General features: G+C 41.6%; 1 protein-coding gene and 2 pseudogenes across 2 annotated transcripts in view; 2 read left to right on the top strand and 1 right to left on the bottom strand.

The window, feature by feature from the left end:
* The window catches only part of MPHOSPH8 (M-phase phosphoprotein 8), a 55,694-nt gene that overhangs the window by 6,700 nt on the left and 29,053 nt on the right, over window positions 1–19,941 (bottom strand). Inside the window, exons 4-10 of one of the 2 annotated variants that reach the window (XM_090273719.1) lie at window positions 19,306–19,405; window positions 12,842–13,096; window positions 8,346–8,471; window positions 8,179–8,267; window positions 2,850–2,990; window positions 2,215–2,301; window positions 317–471 (exon numbers count right to left, since the gene is read on the bottom strand). In XM_090273719.1, the coding sequence (XP_090129845.1) occupies window positions 317–471; window positions 2,215–2,301; window positions 2,850–2,990; window positions 8,179–8,267; window positions 8,346–8,471; window positions 12,842–13,096; window positions 19,306–19,405 (953 nt within the window). The remainder of the gene's footprint in view (window positions 1–316; window positions 472–2,214; window positions 2,302–2,849; window positions 2,991–8,178; window positions 8,268–8,345; window positions 8,472–12,841; window positions 13,097–19,305; window positions 19,406–19,941) is intronic. The other variant, XM_090273720.1, reaches the window with a different exon arrangement.
* On the top strand, window positions 5,343–6,369 carry LOC150012356 (mortality factor 4-like protein 1 pseudogene; annotated as a pseudogene).
* LOC150012355 (small nuclear ribonucleoprotein-associated protein B pseudogene) lies at window positions 17,005–17,980 on the top strand (annotated as a pseudogene).

Raw genomic sequence — 19,941 nt, 5'->3', positions numbered from 1 at the left:
GCGCAGGGGTCCCTCTATGAAAAAATCTCTATTTTCTGCTCAGCGTCACTGTGAACTTGAAAGTGCTCTGAAAATTGTGTGCGTTAAGTAAACTGAATGAAAATTCAGGATTTTAAGGAGATAATCCTGGATAGGACAGTGTTAAGTTTGAAAGTTTCTAATACCTCCATACTTGCAGAAAAATAATTCGTATGCCACTTAAATTTGTGATCTTTTGAGAACAGAAGCCCATAAGGACCTCTACTCAACAATCTTTTTCCACTTTTGATGTGTTTAGTCCTGTGAGTTAACCATGGCACAGTCACAGCACACTTACGTGTCTAAATGATTCTTCAGCAGGTCGTACACCAGCACGTTGTTACACTGCTTTGCAAAATGCATTGCGCTATTTTGGTGCTTTGACAAAATATTGCAGTCAGCTCCACATTCAATGACAAGTCGTACAATGTCCGAATTTCCTCTTTTACAGGCCTACATCAAAAAAGAGTAATAATTAACTTTAAAATAAGTAACTACCAGTCAATGTTTGTCCCTTCTCCACACATGAGCCAGCCTGGGAGTTCTTTGTGAAGAGAGGGAAAGAAGGCTGGAAAAAACGTGGAGTTGGGTCTTTCCAGGTGTTGGCAATGGTTACGTAAACAGGAGGGGACCAGCACAGAAATCTGTGTGCTACATTCAATTAATTCCTTTTGTGACTGATTCCTTGGGAAATGAGCAACTCTGAAAAAGATACTTCTATCCCAATCTGGGTGAAACACCACGCCTTAAAAGCTCCACTCATGTCCTCTGGTCCTGTTAGCCAACACCTCAGCAGAGGCACCCAGAGGAGGAAGCCTGCCTCACTCTTAAGAGAGGTTAGCTCTGGGAATCTAAAGCACCTCTTAGCATGATGAAATTTCAAAATTTTCCTAGTATAGCTGCTTTAAAGGAGACTAATGAGCACAGATAAATCTGAATTTAGGAAATGTAGACCAGTACCAAGAAACACTAAAGACTACTCGAGTATGTGTTTAGAACCCACCTGATGATTTCTCAGTAAGAGAAGGTTGTGCCACCGCTGCTCTACACATATGGCAATATTTCAAACACGTAATAGGAAACTGACTTTCAAAAGTAGGGCTCCTCAACCAAATAAACATTTCTGTGAGCCACAAGTGGAATGGAAACACAAGCAGTGAGCCAGGTTTAAACCCTAAGTGTGGAAAAAGGCTGAAGTGGAAGGCAGGCCAGGCCTTTAGAATGATGGATTAGAGAGCAGACTTGAGCCCGCGGTTAATCTGGTTGTGGCCAACGGTTCTGCAGAGAAATGCCAACTCAGGTCAGCAGCTCAAAAAGCTATGTCTACGGAGGAAGGAGTAGCATAGCCTCCACTCAGGGCATTAAACCACTACTAGGCATCAAGAACTTCTATGTTCTAACAGCATTTTAGGCCAGCAACCTGAACTGCCCCAGGAACAGTCAAGGTAGAACATAGTGAATTTGCCCCTGTAGACACAAATGCAAAATCGCTAAACATGAGAGGTAATACAGGAGTGCATGGGGAGGCTTTAACAACCTTCCACTCAAAACTATCTGCATGGGTCTGGCTGGTAGCTAAGTTGGTTGAGTGTCTGCCTCATATACCAAGGTTGCTGGTTCAACCCCCTGGTCAGGGCACATACAAAAATCAACCATGAATAAATAATTAAGTACAACAAATCAATGTTTCTCTCCTCTCTTCTTCCTCTCTAAAAAAAAAAAAAATCAATAAAACAAAAAAGCTATTTGCAAACCACTAGTCCTCACACAGGAAGGAATCTGAAGCTAAAGAGATGCAGTCACCATAAAAACTAGAGTATAGCCTACACGTCCCCCTACCTCGGGCTCTGTGCAGAGCCCACTCCAGTTTCTATTTGCTAAGTCCAACCCCCTTTACAGCCAGTGTAGCCGTATCACAGCCACCCTAACAGCTGTCTGGAAGCCACAGGACTGACCCTGGTCTGGAATCTGATGTAATCCCTTAGTTTCATGCTTACTCCTCTCACATCTCTCCTCACACCAAGTGTTAAGCAGTTCTCTGATGTTCTGCTTCTCTCACTCATCTGTCATGTGCAAGTCCAGAGACTGTCCTGTTCCTTGTCATGTCCCCAACCCCCAGCAGTGCCTGGCAGTTAAAGGCCCCAACATGCACATCTGAGAGATGGAGGGAGAGGAGTGAATATGTGAGGCATTTACCTTCATTAAAGCAGTCTCACCACTGCTCTGCTGGACATTTACAAAAGCTCCTGCTTCCAAAAGAATAGCCACTGTAGTTAAAAAGTTCTATTAAGGAAAAAGAAAAACAAGTTGACTTCTCCAAATTCTTTAAGATATTTTCAGATGTTTTGAAACTGGTAGTCATTAAGAAAAAGAGTCTACTCTAAGCAGGTAGGTGACCAGTTTCCTGGTTCTTTATTGTGCAGGGTCCTAGAAGAGCTGCAAGGTGCCAGCCACTTCAATTTGAAGTTTAACCACTGCTTTTTACCTAAGAATCTCTGCATAGCAATCCCTTAGAAAGATAATAGGTGGGAACACTTTAATTAAATTAACCAAAGGAACACTTTCAAATGGAAAAGATTTTTAAGAAGACATAAGATTGAAATTGATTTTAGTATCTTAATCAGAGGTTCATTTTCAATATAAATCACTCCCAACTAGATAATCATTTTGAAAATTCAACTGCAAAAAAAAAAAATTCCATTCATGACAAGTCATAGATGAAATTAAATATAACATCTTTAAGTTGACTGTATGACTGTTATATTTCACTACAGAAACAGATTCTGTCTTAGTCCATGGGCAGGAATTCCTGTAAGACTGAAATGACCAACCTTTTCAGCTGCATGAATGAGTGCGGTGGTCCCATTCTTCTGTCTACCATTCACTTTGGCTCCCTTTCTGATGAGGAGCCTCAGTAGGTCGTCTTGCCCTCCTGCCGCAGCCAGCATCAATAGTGTCATCCCACTTGAATCCTTTATTGGTTTTAAGGAAAAAAAAAAATGTTTAATCATAAAAATTTTAGAATTCGGTTATTTTCATCTAGACTGGTTCAATGTGAAATCATTAAAGTGCATTTATTTAAGCATCTACTAACAATAAAAAACTTAAGAATCTTAAAAAAGTTTTAGTGGGCTTCTGGCCAAGATGGAGGCCTAGACAGACATGCTGAATCTCCCTCCACAACTAAGAAGGAATACAACTACCTCAAAACTAGAGACAACCAGAAGTTCCAGAAAATCAAGCTGCATGGAAGTCCAACAAAGATATAAAAATACTCATCCAGACAGGTTGGAGGGGCGGAGCTGGGACGGAGAGGACATGGTGTGGTGGCGGCAGTGGCAAGCCGGTGGAAAGTACAGTCACATGTTTTAAAAAGTCGGGAGGAGCACTGGGGGAACACTCCCAGCACCAGACCAGACCGCGCAACTTAAGCTTACGGTCCCAGTGCCAGGGAATATAAAGCCTCATTGCTTCTGACTGTGCAAACCAGTGGAGGTTGGGGTGGCAGAAGAGACTGCTGGTCTCTCAGCAGAGTCCACTTGTTTAGGGACCTCCACAGCCCTAGATTGTCCACAGACCCACCCACTATGCGAACGACTGCCAGGGCAACAGCTAGAAGGGTGCCAGTCTCATGTGGAAGTGGGAGAAGTGCCTGGAAAAGGAGTGAATGCTGAGCAAGTAGCATTGTTCTCTCTCAGACCCCTCCCCCACATACAGTGCCACACGTGGTGAAATAGGTCGCCTGTTCTGATGAATAACTAAGGCTCTGCCCCTTACAATGTGACATGTGTGACAGCTCTACCTAAGACAGAGAGACAAACACAGGGGCATGTCAAGTTGAGGAGACAGAAGAATGGCCCAAAAGAGGGAACCAATCAAGGTTCCAGTGGGAGAACTAAGCAACAAGGAGATAGCCAACCTAACAGATGCAGAGTTCAAAACACTGGTGATAAAGATGCTTAGACTTGTCAGACATGCTTGAGTATGGCAAATGCATAAGAGAAGAAGTGAAGACTACACTAAGTGAAACGAAGGAAAATCACATGAAACCAATGATGAAGGGAAGGAAACCGGGGTTCAAATCAATGACTTGGAACATAAAGAAGAAATAAACAGTTAACCAGTAGGGAATGAGGAAACAAGAATTGAAAAAAAGGAAGGTCGGCTTAGGAACCTCTGGGATGACTTTAAACATGCCACCATCCAAATCATGGGGGTGACATAAGAGGAAGAGCAAGAAATTGAAAAGTTATTTGAAAAAATCAAGGAAAACTTCCCAAATTTGAAGAAGGAAATAGACGTACAAGTCCAGGAAGCACAGAGAATCCCAAACAAGTAGGACCTAAAGAGGACCATACCAAGACACGTCATAATTAAAATTCCAAAGCTGAAAGAGAAAGAGAGAATCTTAAAAGCAGCAAGAGAAAAGAGAGAGAGTTGCCTACAAAGGGGTGCCTATCAGCCTATCAGCTGATTTCTCAAAAAAAACTTTGCAGGCAAGAAGGGACTGGCAAGAAGTATTCAAAGTGATGAAAAGCGAGGACCTACAACCAAGATTACTATATCCAGCAAAGCTATCATTTAGAATGGAAGGGCAGATAAAGTGATTACCACACAAGGTAAAGCTAAAGAAGTTCATCATCACCAAGCCGTTATTACATGAAATATAAAGGAACTTATTTAAGAAAAAGAAGATCAAAACTATGAACATAAAAATGACGATAAACTCACAACTATCAAGAACCAAATCTGAAAAATAAAAACAAAAACAAAGTAAGCAAACAACCAGAATAGTAATAGAATCATAGGTATGGGTTCATTTGGAAGGTTATCTGCTTGGAGGGGTAAAGGGGAGAAAATGGGAAATGGTGCAGGGATTAAGAAGCATAATCGGTTGGTACAAAATAGACTGGGGGATGTTAAGACTAGTACAGGAAAGGGTGAAGCCAAAGAACTTATATGCACAATCCATGGACATGAACTAAGTGGGAAGGGATTGCTGGAGGAAAGGGGGGTACTGGGTGGATGGAAGTAAAGGAAAAAGAAATTGCGACAACTGTAACAGCATAATCAAAATATACTTAAAAAGAAAACCAAATCATTAATTAAATACCATTTTATGCATCCAAATTCCAATATTATGAGTTAATTTGGTTATAATATGAAAGTAGCAGAATTTGCCAGTATGAAACACAAATGTTAAGAAATATTATTTCCAGCAGTGTCACTTTAGATTAACTCAAAAGGATTCAATCAAACTGAAGTAAGAGTATAACCACTTTCTCTCACTTGGAAAAAATCTAAGTTTCCATGCAGGTGTCTGAAAAAGAGCTGGATTAGGTGGAGAGTAGGGGGTTGTAGTCAGGGTGGTAGAGGCGGCTCTGAATCCCTGTAAATGGCACTGAAGTAGGACCCTATGTCTAAATTCCAGGAGGGTGAGTGAGTGCTGTGCTTTTAGGAGCCTCTGCTTTATGAGGCAAAATGTGTAAAGGTTGCCTATAAAGGACAAATAAGTGAAATACTTTATACATTACAGTGGTTGGAACAAAAATTGGGACATATATGTTCTAGAAAGCAGAGTACTCAAATTCATGAACAACAATCTGCAAAATCAGTGAGAACTTCAAAAAGATAGGAGCATATGCGGAGGTGAAAATGAGAGAGGCTGACCTAGGTAAGAAGATGGCTGGTCTGTAATAGAAAATTGTTGAAGTGAAAACAAAGAACAAACAAAACACTTGGAAATGGAGGTGGTAGCAGTACCAGTGAGACACTTCAGCCTCTTCGCAAGATGTTACTAGTGAAAACAAGGGAAAATTATGAACAGAGTTGAAGTTAAAGTAGATTCCTGAAGAACTAAAACTATGGCTTGTTGATGACTAGGATTTAATTATGGCAGAAACAGCTCTTTTACCTTCCTGCTAACAAGAATGTGGATTCCATTCTGAAGGATTATGCAAATTACAAGGAAACAGAGATAAGAAGGAGTATGCTGTTAATGAAGTGTCAGGGATAAAGGAAGATTTCAATGTAATGTTGGGCACTCAGCTCCATTACAAATCTGAGATAGTCAATCCTTATTTATCACCCTGAAGCACTCCTATCCCAAGAATATAGAGCTCCACATCTACTGAGATTATTTATACAAATTGGAGTGACGCTGGCCTATACTACTCTGAATGAGAGAAGTCTTGCTTTTATTACTGAGTAATTTTTATGATTTCCTAAAACCTTACAAAGAATTGTGCAACTTTGTTTAATGCCAGCAATTATGAAGTGGCTCCTCCTGAGTACCCCTGGAAAGCTGTGTCAGGTGCTTACTAACACTATGTTTGCATCTCTGTAAACATTTCTGGTCTTAGTCCTTCTCTTGTACATCATTTGAAAATGTTAGTTATAACAGAACTGATGTTTGTTTTCTGTTTAATTTTAAACAGAGAAAAAAGGGGTTATAGCTCCTTTTTCCTTTCTAAATTGCTACCTGTGTATTGATTGACAATGGAAGAGACATACTGTAGAGCGTTCTATTGCCTACCTGACAAAGCTGCTTTTGAATGCTTGGCGGTTCTGTTTCTTTGACTCTACACACTTTCATAATATGTGTTTATGTTCTATGACAAAATGCAGATTCATAGTTCCAAAGGCTCAATTCAGTGTATGTAAATGAGGATATGAATCCACTTGTGCTCCTTTTTAAAAACTGGTACTTAAATATCCCATCCTTTTTAAGTCATCCACGTTGTTCCTTAGGCATTTTAAAATCTTTGCTCAGATTGTTGAAGAGTGGTGGCTTGTTTTCCAGTTTTTGTATTTATGTCTAATGCATGTTTTAACAGGGTAAATGCAATGCATTGTGTAGCTACAGTTTTCTGGAAAAATCAATCTTTTAGGAATTGTTTTTCAGATCTTCAATAACTTTTTTCTTTAAAAAAAAAAAAGTTCCCTGCAGCTACTATACTTTTAATAATGACTAAGCTATATAAATAGTAAAGTGAATAAAAAAGGATCTCATAAAAACCAATAAACATGGCTGATAAAAACTTAAGCAGCTAAAAAAAAAAAAAAGAAAAAAAAGTAGAGTATAGGAGGTAAAGGCTAGCCACACGTACCGCTACCAAGATATAAATCAAACCTAACACACAGACCCTGAGGAAAAATCCCACTCAGACCAAGAACAGAACAGATCTCATTTATCACCACTGTTATTCAAAATGTCACCAATTTCACAAGACTAAAGAAAGAAATATTGGAAAAAAGGGAAACAAAATACCTATTTTTAGAAGATTATCAAACTCTACTTGGAAAATCCAAGGGAAGTAACTTAAAAATTATCACAGTAGGAGTTTTCTAAAAGTGGCTGGATACACACACACACACACAGAAATCAACAGCTTTACCACACACATGTAATGACCAGCTAGAAAACAAAATGTGGGAGGAAAATAATCCCAATGATCCTAGTAAGATAATTAAAAACTTATAACACGTTTAGGAATACATCTAAAATAAATGTACAATAACTATGAAAAACCCAAAAATCTTCAATTAAGGGAATAAATGAAGAACCATGGGGAATAAATGTAGAGTTATCATGTTCCTAGATGAGACTCAAAATGTAAAAAAGTCAACTCCCAGCTAAAGTGATCTATATATTTCATGCAGTTTTAATCAAAGTCCCAATAATTTTTCAAGTGTAATCCCAAAGTATTAAACCTAAAATATCCACAAATACAGCAAGAAAATGAAAGAAAATATAAAAATCTTTTCTAAGCAATAAAAGATTAAAAAAACAAACCCTAATATACAGGGGAAAAGGGTTAATATTTCCCATATAAAAAAACCTCCACAAATCAGTATAAAATCCCCAGCTACAACAGGAAGTCAGGCAGTTGCTGTTAATAGGCAGCTCCACTGAAATGCAGTGACATGAAACACCCTCACGACAGCAGTTAAACCACAGACAAAATCAGGACCACAGCTAAACCAAACGGTCATTGACAGGGTGGGAATACTGAGAGTAAAATTGTCTACATTCTACATTTCTACAATATCTGAATTTTATAAGGTGAAAATGTGTAACTTCTGGAGTTAAAACAATTATTTTAAAAGAGCTATTTTTCATCTTCCTTTCAAGAAATTTTACAAATATATATTTACTACCTCTTGGTCCAAGTTATAGTCCTCATTTGAATTAAGTGCAACCTTCACAGTAATATAATCCCCATTTTTCACAGCATCCCTCAATAAATCTAAAATGAAAGAAAAGATAAATTAGGTTTCTGTATCTAGATTCATGAAAAGACGTCCATAACTCCCAAACTACTCACTACTTGGAATGGCATCTGTTCCAGAGAAGTTCTCATCTTCCCCATCAAGATGCTTTTGAAAATCTTCTAGTTTCATCCATTCCAGCTGCAGGTCCATGCCCAGACTCAAAATCTGCTGTCTGTTGTCTGTAACACAGAAGGGTCTTAAGATACTTTTTTCTGAACTATAAACAATACAATGCCATTTTACTAAATTGGTGGCGTGTTAACCAAAATTTTATATACATCTTTAAGATACATCATTATGTAACAGAGTCTTTAATAAAACTTCTGATTTTCTTTGGGAAACAACATGAACTATTCATATTTAGAAGTTACAGTGTTTCAAAGGCATAAAGATAAATTGGTAACCTATAACTATAAAATAGTAGAATATGAATTTTAAGTACAAGATTAAATAGCTCAAAAGAGGAGAGAAACCATAGGGATTCTGTTAAGAGGAATTACTAACATTTCTTTCTTTGGCCATTCTTCTTGGACATAACATTGCTTTCAATCCTTTATGTAGGCAAAGTCACTGGAAATGTGTAAACCAGACCTGTGTGTAAATAAAAGTAACTGCCCATTGATCCTTCCAGATTCAGCTCACACTTCACCTCCTAAAAGCCCTGTCTGTTGAGAGCCTCCAGGTCCCTCCACACACCGTGAAGCAGATGCTGGTCTCAGTTCTCTCACCTAGGCACTCATCAACACTGGGATGGATGGCTCATCCCCTAAGCACAGTGCAGTAAGTGAGCCTTGAGCATAACTCACTTGGGAGTAATTCAGAATGACTGAAAAGTACAAATATTTGATGAACAGAGTTAAAAGATTTTCACCTAAAACCAATCCCACAAACAACACAGATGTTAGGCAGTTAACCTTGTTGGAGCCAGCACTGCTCTGTCACCTGTAAGCAGGGAGATATGAGAACATGGCCTCTGAGTGATACACCTGGATCTGGGCACCAGCCTCCTGTTAGCTGTTGCAGAACTCATGCTACCTCCCTATCTGAATAGAAAAACTAGCTAACACACTTCATAAATAGTGTGTAATTATTTCTATGAATTAATGCACTTAAACCATACAATGACCTGTGAGGAGACTCAGGTCACAGAAGAGGAAAGTGAGGAGCCACATTTGTGCCAAAACATATTTGAGTCCACAGTGGGATCTCCTCCCACAACTGTGGGACACCACAGACCACAGGAAGCACTGGGGAGCAGGACAGAAGAGAGGCCATATAAATTGAGACATGCCATCTCATTTACAGGACTGTTAAGTATCAGAATAGAGCTACAAATGAAGCGCTCACCCTCCCCATGAATCTCTATCTGGTTTTTAGATCCACAAGTGCCTGACTGAGGTGTCTGAACAGATAATGTACCTTTCCCATGCCCAGTTAAGTGCTATATCTCCCACTATAGTTTTATCCAGTGGCCTAGATAGGAAATGGGATTCCTGCGGATGCCTGGTACATGGATGGTCTAGTTGGGCAACCTGTCTACACGGGCTACAGCCATTATTCAAACTAATATGACACCATCTGCATGGAAATAGGGAGGGCCTGTAGTAGCCAGTGGGCTGAACTCAGTAATTTGGCTGGTGATCAGTTAGAAGCCCTGACAATGAACCCTTTGCATTGACAGGTAGAGTATACTAAGGGGACTCACCCTATGGAAGGACAGTGGGAAGTCACAGGGTGGATGATCACAAGTGAGCCCTTGTGGGGTCAGGACATGTGGAAAGACATTTAGGTGAGCCTGCTAGAGGCTGAGGCCCTTCGCTTTTCTGTATCCCAGCTCCTGAAGTGTTGACACCCCCTGGCAATCAGGAAGGTGAGGCCCTGGCTGGGCATAAACCCTAGCAGCTGACTCTTCAGTAGATACAGCAGGTGGGTACATAGGAGAAGCCACCACACTGCCTGGGTGGGACGAAGTATTGCCCCTGAAACACAGTGACGTGTTAATGCAGTGACAGCATTAAACAATGCCCACTCACTGCAGAGGGATTGGCACTTCAGTTGTATCAGCCCCTTCCTCCAAATGATGGGTCTAAATAGCATGACATGCCCAAACCCAAGCTGTCCCCTGCTGCTATGCAAACCAGGCTGATGCCATTAGAGGGTTAGAAAAACTGAGCACCATCTACAGGTACCCTCATTGAGCAGATAGTGATCGGGGTCATGTTTCAGAGCTCTTGATGTGCTAGACTGGGTGAAAGAACATGACATTAGAGGCCCATACACACTATGAGATGGTAGAAAGGAAGGGGTACCAAAGCCACAGATTACATTCCTAACAGGTAAACGACCTTGGCCAGGTAGACTAATGTATTGTCCTGGGCTTTCACATAGAAGACCCAGGTTGAGGCACCTAATGCCATAAAGGGATGCAAGTCACAAGAGACAGCCACTGCCCTGACTCCCACTGTGGACCAATGTGCTGTGCTGCTGAGAACACGGAGCTCCTCACGCCTTGGAGAGGGGTCATCTACAGGAATTTGCAATGGGATGCTCTACCAGGATGAGTGTGCTTTGGCACCCCAGGGTGAGGGGAACTACATAATCTTCACTGGGACCTTGCTGTCCTGCCAGCTGGACTAGTGACAAATCACCTGGAATGAAACACATATCACTGAGAGAAAGGATGAGCTGGGAGTCCTGGTCTGGCACGTCCCACTCACAGTCCATCTCCTCATGCTGCGTCTCCCAGCCATGTGGTCAGGTTTCTAAAGCTGCCATATCTCCACTCCTCTCTGCTGGTGTGATCATTTGGCCACCATCTTTGTTTCCTCTCTTGCCCTGGAGGATGTTACAACACTTAAGTCTTTAATAAACTTACCCAGCAGGCCTTGAGTGTTAGCTGATAAAGCCTGTCTTCACTGAACACTGAAGTCTCCCTATTAAGAAAGCTGTCCTCCAAAATAGGATGGCTTTGGACATTATTGCTGCCTCACAGGGAGCACCTGTGCCACTGTCCAAAAGAATGTGTTCATACCATGCGTCTGCTAATGCATCATCTTCATTAACTCACATGAAGACACAAGTGAATGCTCTGAATGAGCCGACCCCAGCCTAGTGGACTTAATAAATCATTGGTTCAGATCTTGGGGCTCTTGTTAGAAAAAATTCTTATTTACTATGGGAATCATTATCTTAACCTGTTTTCTCATGTACATGCCTATACTGATGCTGCGGTGTTTGCCTTGAATGCACCTTGAGAGCCACCAAACAATCCACCTCTATGCTAGTGAAACCCCATGCTGACTGCCCGGGACACATGGAAGAGGAGGCATGTGATATTATAAGGGCCAGTCATCAGGGGTGGAGTGTTGGAGGAGGTCATCCAGAGGATGTGACCACTGATTGAGCAGTGAGCCAGATGCAGGCAACTGGAGGCTCCTTACCCTCCCTGAACATCCTGACCACTGTTACCACTTCAGGGATACAGCCTTGAGAGAGGAAGGTAGTGAGACCACCTGGACTGAACCCCACTAAGTCTCTCCATAAACTTTTAAGACTTGGTAGGCAGTGTGGAGGTCTACTTGTCTAGTGGGCACCCAAGATGAACCTTGTATGTTAAGGTCCCTTGTTTATTCCACCTGCAACCTACCAATCTGGGGAGACTGCATATCTTTGGTCTCTCCTTGCTCTCTGTGTAACAGATATTCATGTCACCCAGGGACACTCAAGGGTGCATATCAACATCTACTGCATGTTTCCTCATTGCCTGGCATCCCAAACAGCAGAGCTGCTATTTAGCACCTGGCCTCTAGGCAACCCACTTCCTCCACCTAGTCTACTGGTCCTAGCAATTGTCCCAGTTTCCTGCAGGCTCAGCAGTGCATCAGAAAGCATTTACCTAATGCCTAGGACCTAGTGGTTTTGTAGTAACAGGGCCACTCAGACTATTCACTCTGCCATATGTTTGGAAATGTGTAAAGAACTCTCTTCAGCTGTTTCAAGATTCACAAATTACACAGTTTTATCACATTAACCATATTTATTCTGTCCTTCTTATAAATACATATATATGCACTCTTTCTGTTAGCCTCCCATCCAGTGTGCCCAATATTCCACACATGGCCCTCCTTCCACAGCTGATCCCAACAGCCTTGGGAGGGCTTTTACAATTGTCTTATTTAGGAAATATCATCTATTGCAAAGTTAAAAGGACAGAATACAAGTAAGTCTCCATTTGACAGTTCCCTGAAAGAAATCTGCTAAGGTATACAATCAGGCTACTTGGCAAGAGTGGGAAAGGTAGAACACCTGAAATCTTCACAATTTCTAAATGTGCTGAGCACATGAGAGGGATTCAGAAAATATTTGTGTGGTCAATTTAGAAACCACAGAATGACCTAAGCCTTCAATATAAAAAGTTATTTATTCAGAAGATTGAAACAAAATAGTCTCTGCCATTATTTTCTGATCTTCAGTTACGGTGGAAACAAAATGAGGCAAGTGAAATCACACTGGTGTGGAAAATACGCAAAATGACTACAAACACACCCACCAGAATTCTCGTTGGGTTGGCACGCACCATCGAGAACTTCTTGATCACCCTCGGCAGCTATATATGCCCATGTGTCAGTCTCATCTCTTGTGTTCCTCCTTTCTTTAAGCACTTGCTTGTTTTCCTTGGCTTTGTGATCTTCTGTGAAATTACAATCCAGTGGTATTTCTTCTCTTTTCTGATGTTCAGGAAAATCATTTTTTTCTTCTGGAGTTAATTTAAAGAAATCAAATGCATTTCTGATTTCCTTAAATGCTAGTGAAAAAAAAAAATTGATAAGGAATCAGGAACCACAAATTTCTGTTGTAATCAAAAGAAAATCTGGGTTGTGTTAAAGAAACAGGTATTTTCTTTCTTTTTCTTTTTTAATCTTCACCCCAGGATGTGTTTAATTGATTTGAGAGAGAGAAGGGAGAGAGAAAATAAATATTGATCTGAGAGACAAATATCAATTGGTTGCCTCCCATATGTGCCCCAATTGGGAAGTGAACCCATATCCTTTTGGTGTACAGGACGATGCTCTAACCAACTAAGCCATTCAACCAGGGCATCTTTCTTTTAAAATATTTATTTATTTATTTATTTGAGAGTGAGCAGGGGAAAGTGGAGGGTGGGGGGTGGGGGGTGGGGGGAGAGAGGGAGGAAGAGAGAGAGAGAGAGAGAGAGAGAGAGAGAGAGAGAGAGAGAGAGAGAGAAGCATCCATCTGTTGTTTCATTTATTTATGCATACATTGATTGGCTGATTCTTCTACGTGCCCTGACCTGGTACTGAACCCACAACCTTGGCATAATGGGACAATACTCTAACTGAGCTATCTCCGGCCAGGGCCTGAAACAGGTGTGGTCTTAACTTTTACTAATATCTGCCATGGTTGTAAAGTATGAGCAGATTTACTATCAAAACCATGAAGAGGTTTCAAGTAGTTTTTCTTCTGGCTGCTCTATATTTAGAAAGGGTTTCTATCTAAAAGGAATGGCTGTTCCTGGTGTTGTGGACCACTCCTAGTTTTCACAAAGAGGCTACTGAAGACAGAATAATCGCAGTCATGCCACCTGCTGTCCTGCTAGGATAACTACCTACAACTGTATCTTGAAGCTAACCTTGTACACAAACAAGTGGGAAATGGGAGGTATCATGCCAGCACACTGACAGTGTACCTGGTAAGGCTACCTGATTCCTGTGAAACTCCACTTATCTTTTAACTAAAGAGAAAAGTAAAAAGAAGACTGGCAAAGCACTAGACCTGACATAACAACCCCCAAAAAGGGCAGAACAGAACATAATTAGGAAGACTCTAAACTCTGGGTACATAGCAGGTGTTATTAGCAGAAGATACTGAAAATCAGACTCCCAGTATCATTATAAATGGAATGAGTAGCTGTTCAAGACAATATATTCATAGTAAAAGCGTACCTGACACTGACATAAGATAGTAGGGGGAAGAAAGAATTAATTAACTACTCCAATTGTACAATATTTTGAATCTTCAATCACTCTGAAGAAAATAATTATAGTTACTTAGTGCATGATCCATCAAAACAATTGCTCCTTCCTAGCTTCCATTCCCCGTCTACTTAGTGTGATGTTCCAGCCAAGGGATAGAACCAGAATTTACTTTTAATACTACCTCACTTACATATAGCTTTTGGGAGAAAACGCAGAGGAACAATCTATCTTTAGGAATCACTGCTTCCATGTAAACATGTTTTCCAAGTACTGTTGATGCATAAACTAAAATACCCTCTTGGGCTTATTCAAAACTGTGATGGGGGGTGTTCTATAAAGTACATGTCCCAGTAGTGCACGTGTTAAGGTATTTATTAATGTAATCCAAAATGTATATTCAACATTATACTTGTATAACTGAGACAGAGCTAAATACAATAAACACAGTAAACAGTAGTTTGTCTCATCAGAAAGCCTCCATGGAAAAGACGTTTACTTTTCTGCCACAGCTAACTTCCTGTGTCTAACTTTTAATTACTCGCTCGTCATATACAAAAGGAGAGAGAAAACAAGGTGAGCAGGAGGGAAAAATGTTACAAACAACATAAGCTATTACATAATAAACTAACATAACTGGTTAAACAAAAGCAGCACACGTTTCTAAACTGCCCAGTGAATGAAGTTTTCCTGTTTTGAGGTGTTCCTGGAACTTCTGGTCAACAGGGTGGGATAGGTAAACATGGTATTTGAATCCTCCCACAACGACATGAAAATTACAGGTATACTACAGAACCATCATTCAGAACTGCCTGAAATCTAGCTAAATGGAAGTCTAACAACTAGGGATTTAAAGAAGCAGCCACATCAAGATTTCTAGGAGGGGAGTCACCCTGGCTGCTGTGGCTCAGTGGATTGAGCAGCAGCCTGCGAGCCAAGTGTTTCTGGTTCGATTTTCTGTCAGGGCACATTACTAGGTTGCATATCAGGTCCCCAGTTGGGGGCGCGAGTGAGAGGCAACCATACAGTGATGTTTCTCTCCCTCTCTCTAAAAACAAAATAAATAAACAGATAAATAAATTATTTAAAAAAAAAAGATTTCTAGGAGGGGAGGATGCAGAATGGGCTGATCCCACACCCACGTGTTGCAGATAACAATCGAGAGGGTTATCTCGGCTGCAGAGGTCCCCACCCGAGGAGTGAGAAGTCCCAGCCTCACACCAGGCCTCTCAGCCCAGGGTTCCAGTGCCAGGAAGAAAAGTCCCCATAACTTCTGGCTGTAAAAACCAGCAGGGATTGCGGCTGAGTGAGACGGAGGGCTTCTGGAGTCCAGGCTTTCCTCTTAATGGGTCTGTGCATGAACTTACTTGGACTTGCTTGCCCTGAGCACCAACACTGGGGGAGCAGCTTGAAAGGCACTAGGGACATATGGCGAGGAGCTGCATTGTCTGGCATCAGAGCGAGAGCTGAAGGGGACAGCTTTCTGCCAAAGAGAAGTGCTAGCAGAGGCCACTGCCCCTTTTCTGAGCCCTCCCCCCACACAGATGGCAAGCAGGCACCATATCTGAGTCTTCATTAACCTGGCTAACAAATACTCTGCCTCTGGTGAACCCTGGAGACCCCTCCCTACCCAACTTGCAGGGTCCACCCAAGCTGCTTCTAGTGGCTTTTCCATATGAATGGTCTCTTTTGCCTCATTTTTCAGACTTTCCTAAAATCTCTCAAACAAGCAGCCTCTAGCCTCTGCAACACCATACCTCTTGCTAAATGGTCCCAGGCCTGATATGAGCATCAGCTGGCCATGGTTTGCAGCTTGGCCTCTCACAGGGCACCTCAATCCCAGTACAAGTAGCAACCATATGTAGATTGCTCTGCAGCTCATGCCAGGTATACCCAGGCAGGTCACAGGCAGTGGCTGTGGGTCCTGCACTTCCTGGGAGGACCCAGAGCCAGTGCACTCAGTGGGCAGCTTCAGACCATGCTGTATTACAACCCCACATGAATGACATACTCAAAGGGCAGACTCAGCATTCACCAAAGGCCCACTGATGCAAGTCATAGGGTCAACTCCTGCATAGCAGCGCCTCCCTGTAGCTGCAGGTGGTCCTCGCAGCAAATTGGCCTGGGGGTCAATCCCTCCCAGTGATGTCAACAGTGATCAAGGCTTGACTACAGGACAGTGCACACAGCATACACTGGGGCACACCTGGAGCATCCAGCTTGGGTGACTGGGAAGGCTGTGCAACTGGCCCTACAAGACACCTACTACATACACAAGGCCACTCTATCAAGTCTGGGAGACATAGCAGCTCTTAACTAATACATAGGAACAAACACTGGGAAGCAAACAAAATGCGGAAACAAAGAAACAGGTCCTAAACGAAAGCACAGGAGAAATCTCCAGAAAAAGAACTAAAGAGCTAAATGAAATGGAGACAAGCAATCTAACTAGATGCAGAGTTCAAAACACTGGTTATAAGGATGCTCAAGGAACTTAGTGAGGACCTCAGCAGCATAAAAAAATCTAGTCAGAAACAAAGGATACACTAATTGAAATAAAGAACAATTTACAGGGAATCAACAGTAGAGTGGATGGAGATAAGAATCAAATCAGTGATTTGGAATATAAGGAAGCAAAAAAACCACCCAATCTGAACAGCAAAAAGAAAAAAGAATAAAAAAATAAATGAAGGGAATTGGAGCCATCAGAACCGCCACCATGACCGTGGCCAAGATGCTGCAGCACATCGACTACAGGATGAGGTGCATCCTGCAAGACGGTCGCATCTTCATTGGCACCTTCAAGGCTTTCGACAAGCATATGAATTTGATCCTCTGTGATTGTGACGAATTCAGGAAGATCAAGCTGAAGAACTCAAAAGAAGCAGAGAGAAAAGAGAAGAGAGTCCTTGGTCTGGTGCTGCTCCGAGGGGAGAACCTGGTCTCAATGACAGTAGAGGGACCGCCTCCCAAAGATACTGGCATTGCCCGAGTGCCACTTGCTGGAGCTGCTGGGGGGCCAGGGATCGGCAGGGCTGCTGGCAGAGGAATACCAGCTGGAGTTCCCATGCCCCAGGTCCCTGCAGGACTTGCTGGGCCAGTTCGTGGGGTTGGTGGGCCATCCCAACAGGTGATGACTCCACAAGGAAGAGGCACCGTTGCAGCTGCTGCAGCCGCTGCCACAGCCAGTATTGCAGGGGCCCCCACCCAGTACCCACCGGGTCGTGGGGCTCCTCCCCCACCTATAGGCCGAGGGGCACCCCCTCCAGGCATGAGGCCTCCCATGGGTCCCCCAATGGGGGGATCCCCCCTGGAAGAGGAACTCCAATGGGCATGCCCCCTCCAGGAATGCGGCCCTCTCCCCCAGGAATGTGAGGCCTCCTTTGACCCTTGGTCACAGAGTTATGAAAGTAGCTCCACAGAGGCGTGGCCCGGTTCGCCAAAGCCACGTTACCACAGACCTGTTTGTTATGCTGTTGTTCTGGAGTCTCACCGTTCCTCTGCAAGTCTTTCTTCTTACGGATTGTCTGGTTTCCCTTACAGGGCCCCCTCCCCCGGGAATGCACCCACCAAGGCCCTAGACTCATCTTGGCCCTCCTCAGCTCCCTGCCTGTTTCCCGAAAGACTGTACATAGTCCTTTTATTTCCTTGTGGCCTGTGAAACAAATTTATAATAAACTCTTAATAGGCTCTTAAAAAAATAAAATAAAATAAATGAAGATAGTATAAAGAGCCCCTGAGACAACTTCAAGTTTACCAACATTCGCATCATAGGGTTGCTGGAAGGATAAGAGAAAAAGCCAGAAATTGAACCCTATTTGAAAAAATAACAATGGGAAACTCCCCTAACCTGGTAAGAAAATTGACATACAAGTTTAGAAAGCGAAGAGAGTCCCAAAGAAGCCAAACCAAGACACAATGTAATTAAAATGCTAAAGGTTATAGACAGAGAGAGAATCATTAAATGCAGCAAGACAAAAGCAGTTCGTTAGCTACAAGGGAGCTGCCATAAGACTGGTAGCTAGTTTCTCAACAGAAACTTTGCAGGATAGAAGGGAGCAGCAAGAAATACTCAAAGTGATAAAACAGCAAGTACCTACAACCAATACTACTCTAACCAGCAAAGATATCATTTAGAATCGGACAGATAAGGAGCTTCCCAGATAAGAAAAAGTTAAAGGAGTTTGTTACCACCAAACGAACACTACATAAAAAGTTAAAGGGTCTTCTTCAATAAGAGGTAAATAAAAGATCAAAAATATGAACAATAAAATGGCAATAAATACATATCTATTAACAAATGAATATAAAAAAACAAAATAAACGAACAAGCAGAACAGGAACAGACTCACAGATAGGACATTTTGCCAGAAATAGACTCATAGATAGAACATTTTGAAAACTGCTATATGGGGAGAATGGATGAAAAAGGTGAAAGGATTAAGAAGTACATATTGATTGTTACATAGTCACGGGGACATAAAGTACAGCATAGGGAATAATAATATTCTAATAACTATATATGGTGTCACATGGGTACAAGATTTGTTGGGATGATTACTTAGTAGGTTATGTAAGGTCAAATCACTGGGGTGTACACCTGAAACTAATATAATATTGTATGTCAACTTTAATTGAGAAAAAACAAATGATTGAAGAAAATAATACGTAGCCCCGACTGGTGTGGCTCAGTGGGGTGGGTGTTGTCCCACAAACCGAAAGGTAGCCGGTTTGATTCCCTGTCAGAGCACATGCCTAGGGTGCAGGCGAGGTCCCTGGTTGAGGGGCGCGCAAGAGGCAATTGGTTGATTTTCTATCATGTTTCGAAGTTCCTCTTCCTCTCTTTCTCCCTCCCTTCCCCGTTTTCTATAAATAAATAAAATCTTAAAAAAAAAAAAAGAAAATAACAAGAAAAGAAATCTTCCAGTTCAGTAGCACTGCAGACTAGAAGACTGTCTCACAGTAAATCAAATTCCTTGTATAAAAGATGGCAATAGTAAATGGTAGTATTAACACTCACGCTTTAATCCTTTTGGCTCTTTGCGGCCTTTTTCTTCCTTGTCCAAATCATGCCTTTTCTGGTATTTTTCTTTGGGTTCATTTTTTTTGGTCTCTTTCTCCTTGAAGAAACACATGTAAGACCCAGAACAGGAACAGGTAAGAACTGATACCACCTGTCAGGGACACCTCTGTGTGCTGGGGCACCTGACCACTGAAGATTAAATCTTTTTCACATCAACTGCTTCCTCAGTCAAGATTATCACTCAACCATAATTTACAAAACATCAAATTCAAAATCCAACCCCAATTTCCTGAACTCTCTGTTAAGAATTTTTTTATTAAAAATAAAAAAATTCCAAAAAATGTTAGGCTATAGTCTTACTAACCAAATATGACTTTTTATTTCTGCACATTCTATCTTCTGAGCTTTCTAATTTTAGATAGTTTTGTTGTTTAAAATTCATCTTTTATCTTTACATTGCATAGATAGTTACATGACTGTGTTCATAAAATTTTGTAAACTCTTTTATTTTGGTTACACTGACCTCATAACATCTTCATGGATATATAATAGGTCTGAACTTGATGCAACATTTTCTTAACTATTTCTTTCATGTTTAGACAGACTGGTATTAGTTTTAGTGATGATGACACT

The sequence above is a fragment of the Furipterus horrens genome, unplaced genomic scaffold, assembly GCF_987537825.1.
Source record: "Furipterus horrens unplaced genomic scaffold, mFurHor1.1.pri manual_scaffold_4, whole genome shotgun sequence".
Classification (NCBI taxonomy): Eukaryota; Metazoa; Chordata; class Mammalia; order Chiroptera; family Furipteridae; genus Furipterus; species Furipterus horrens.
The sequence above is the reverse complement of the archived record's forward strand: the minus strand, read 5'-3'. Positions and strand labels throughout refer to the sequence as shown.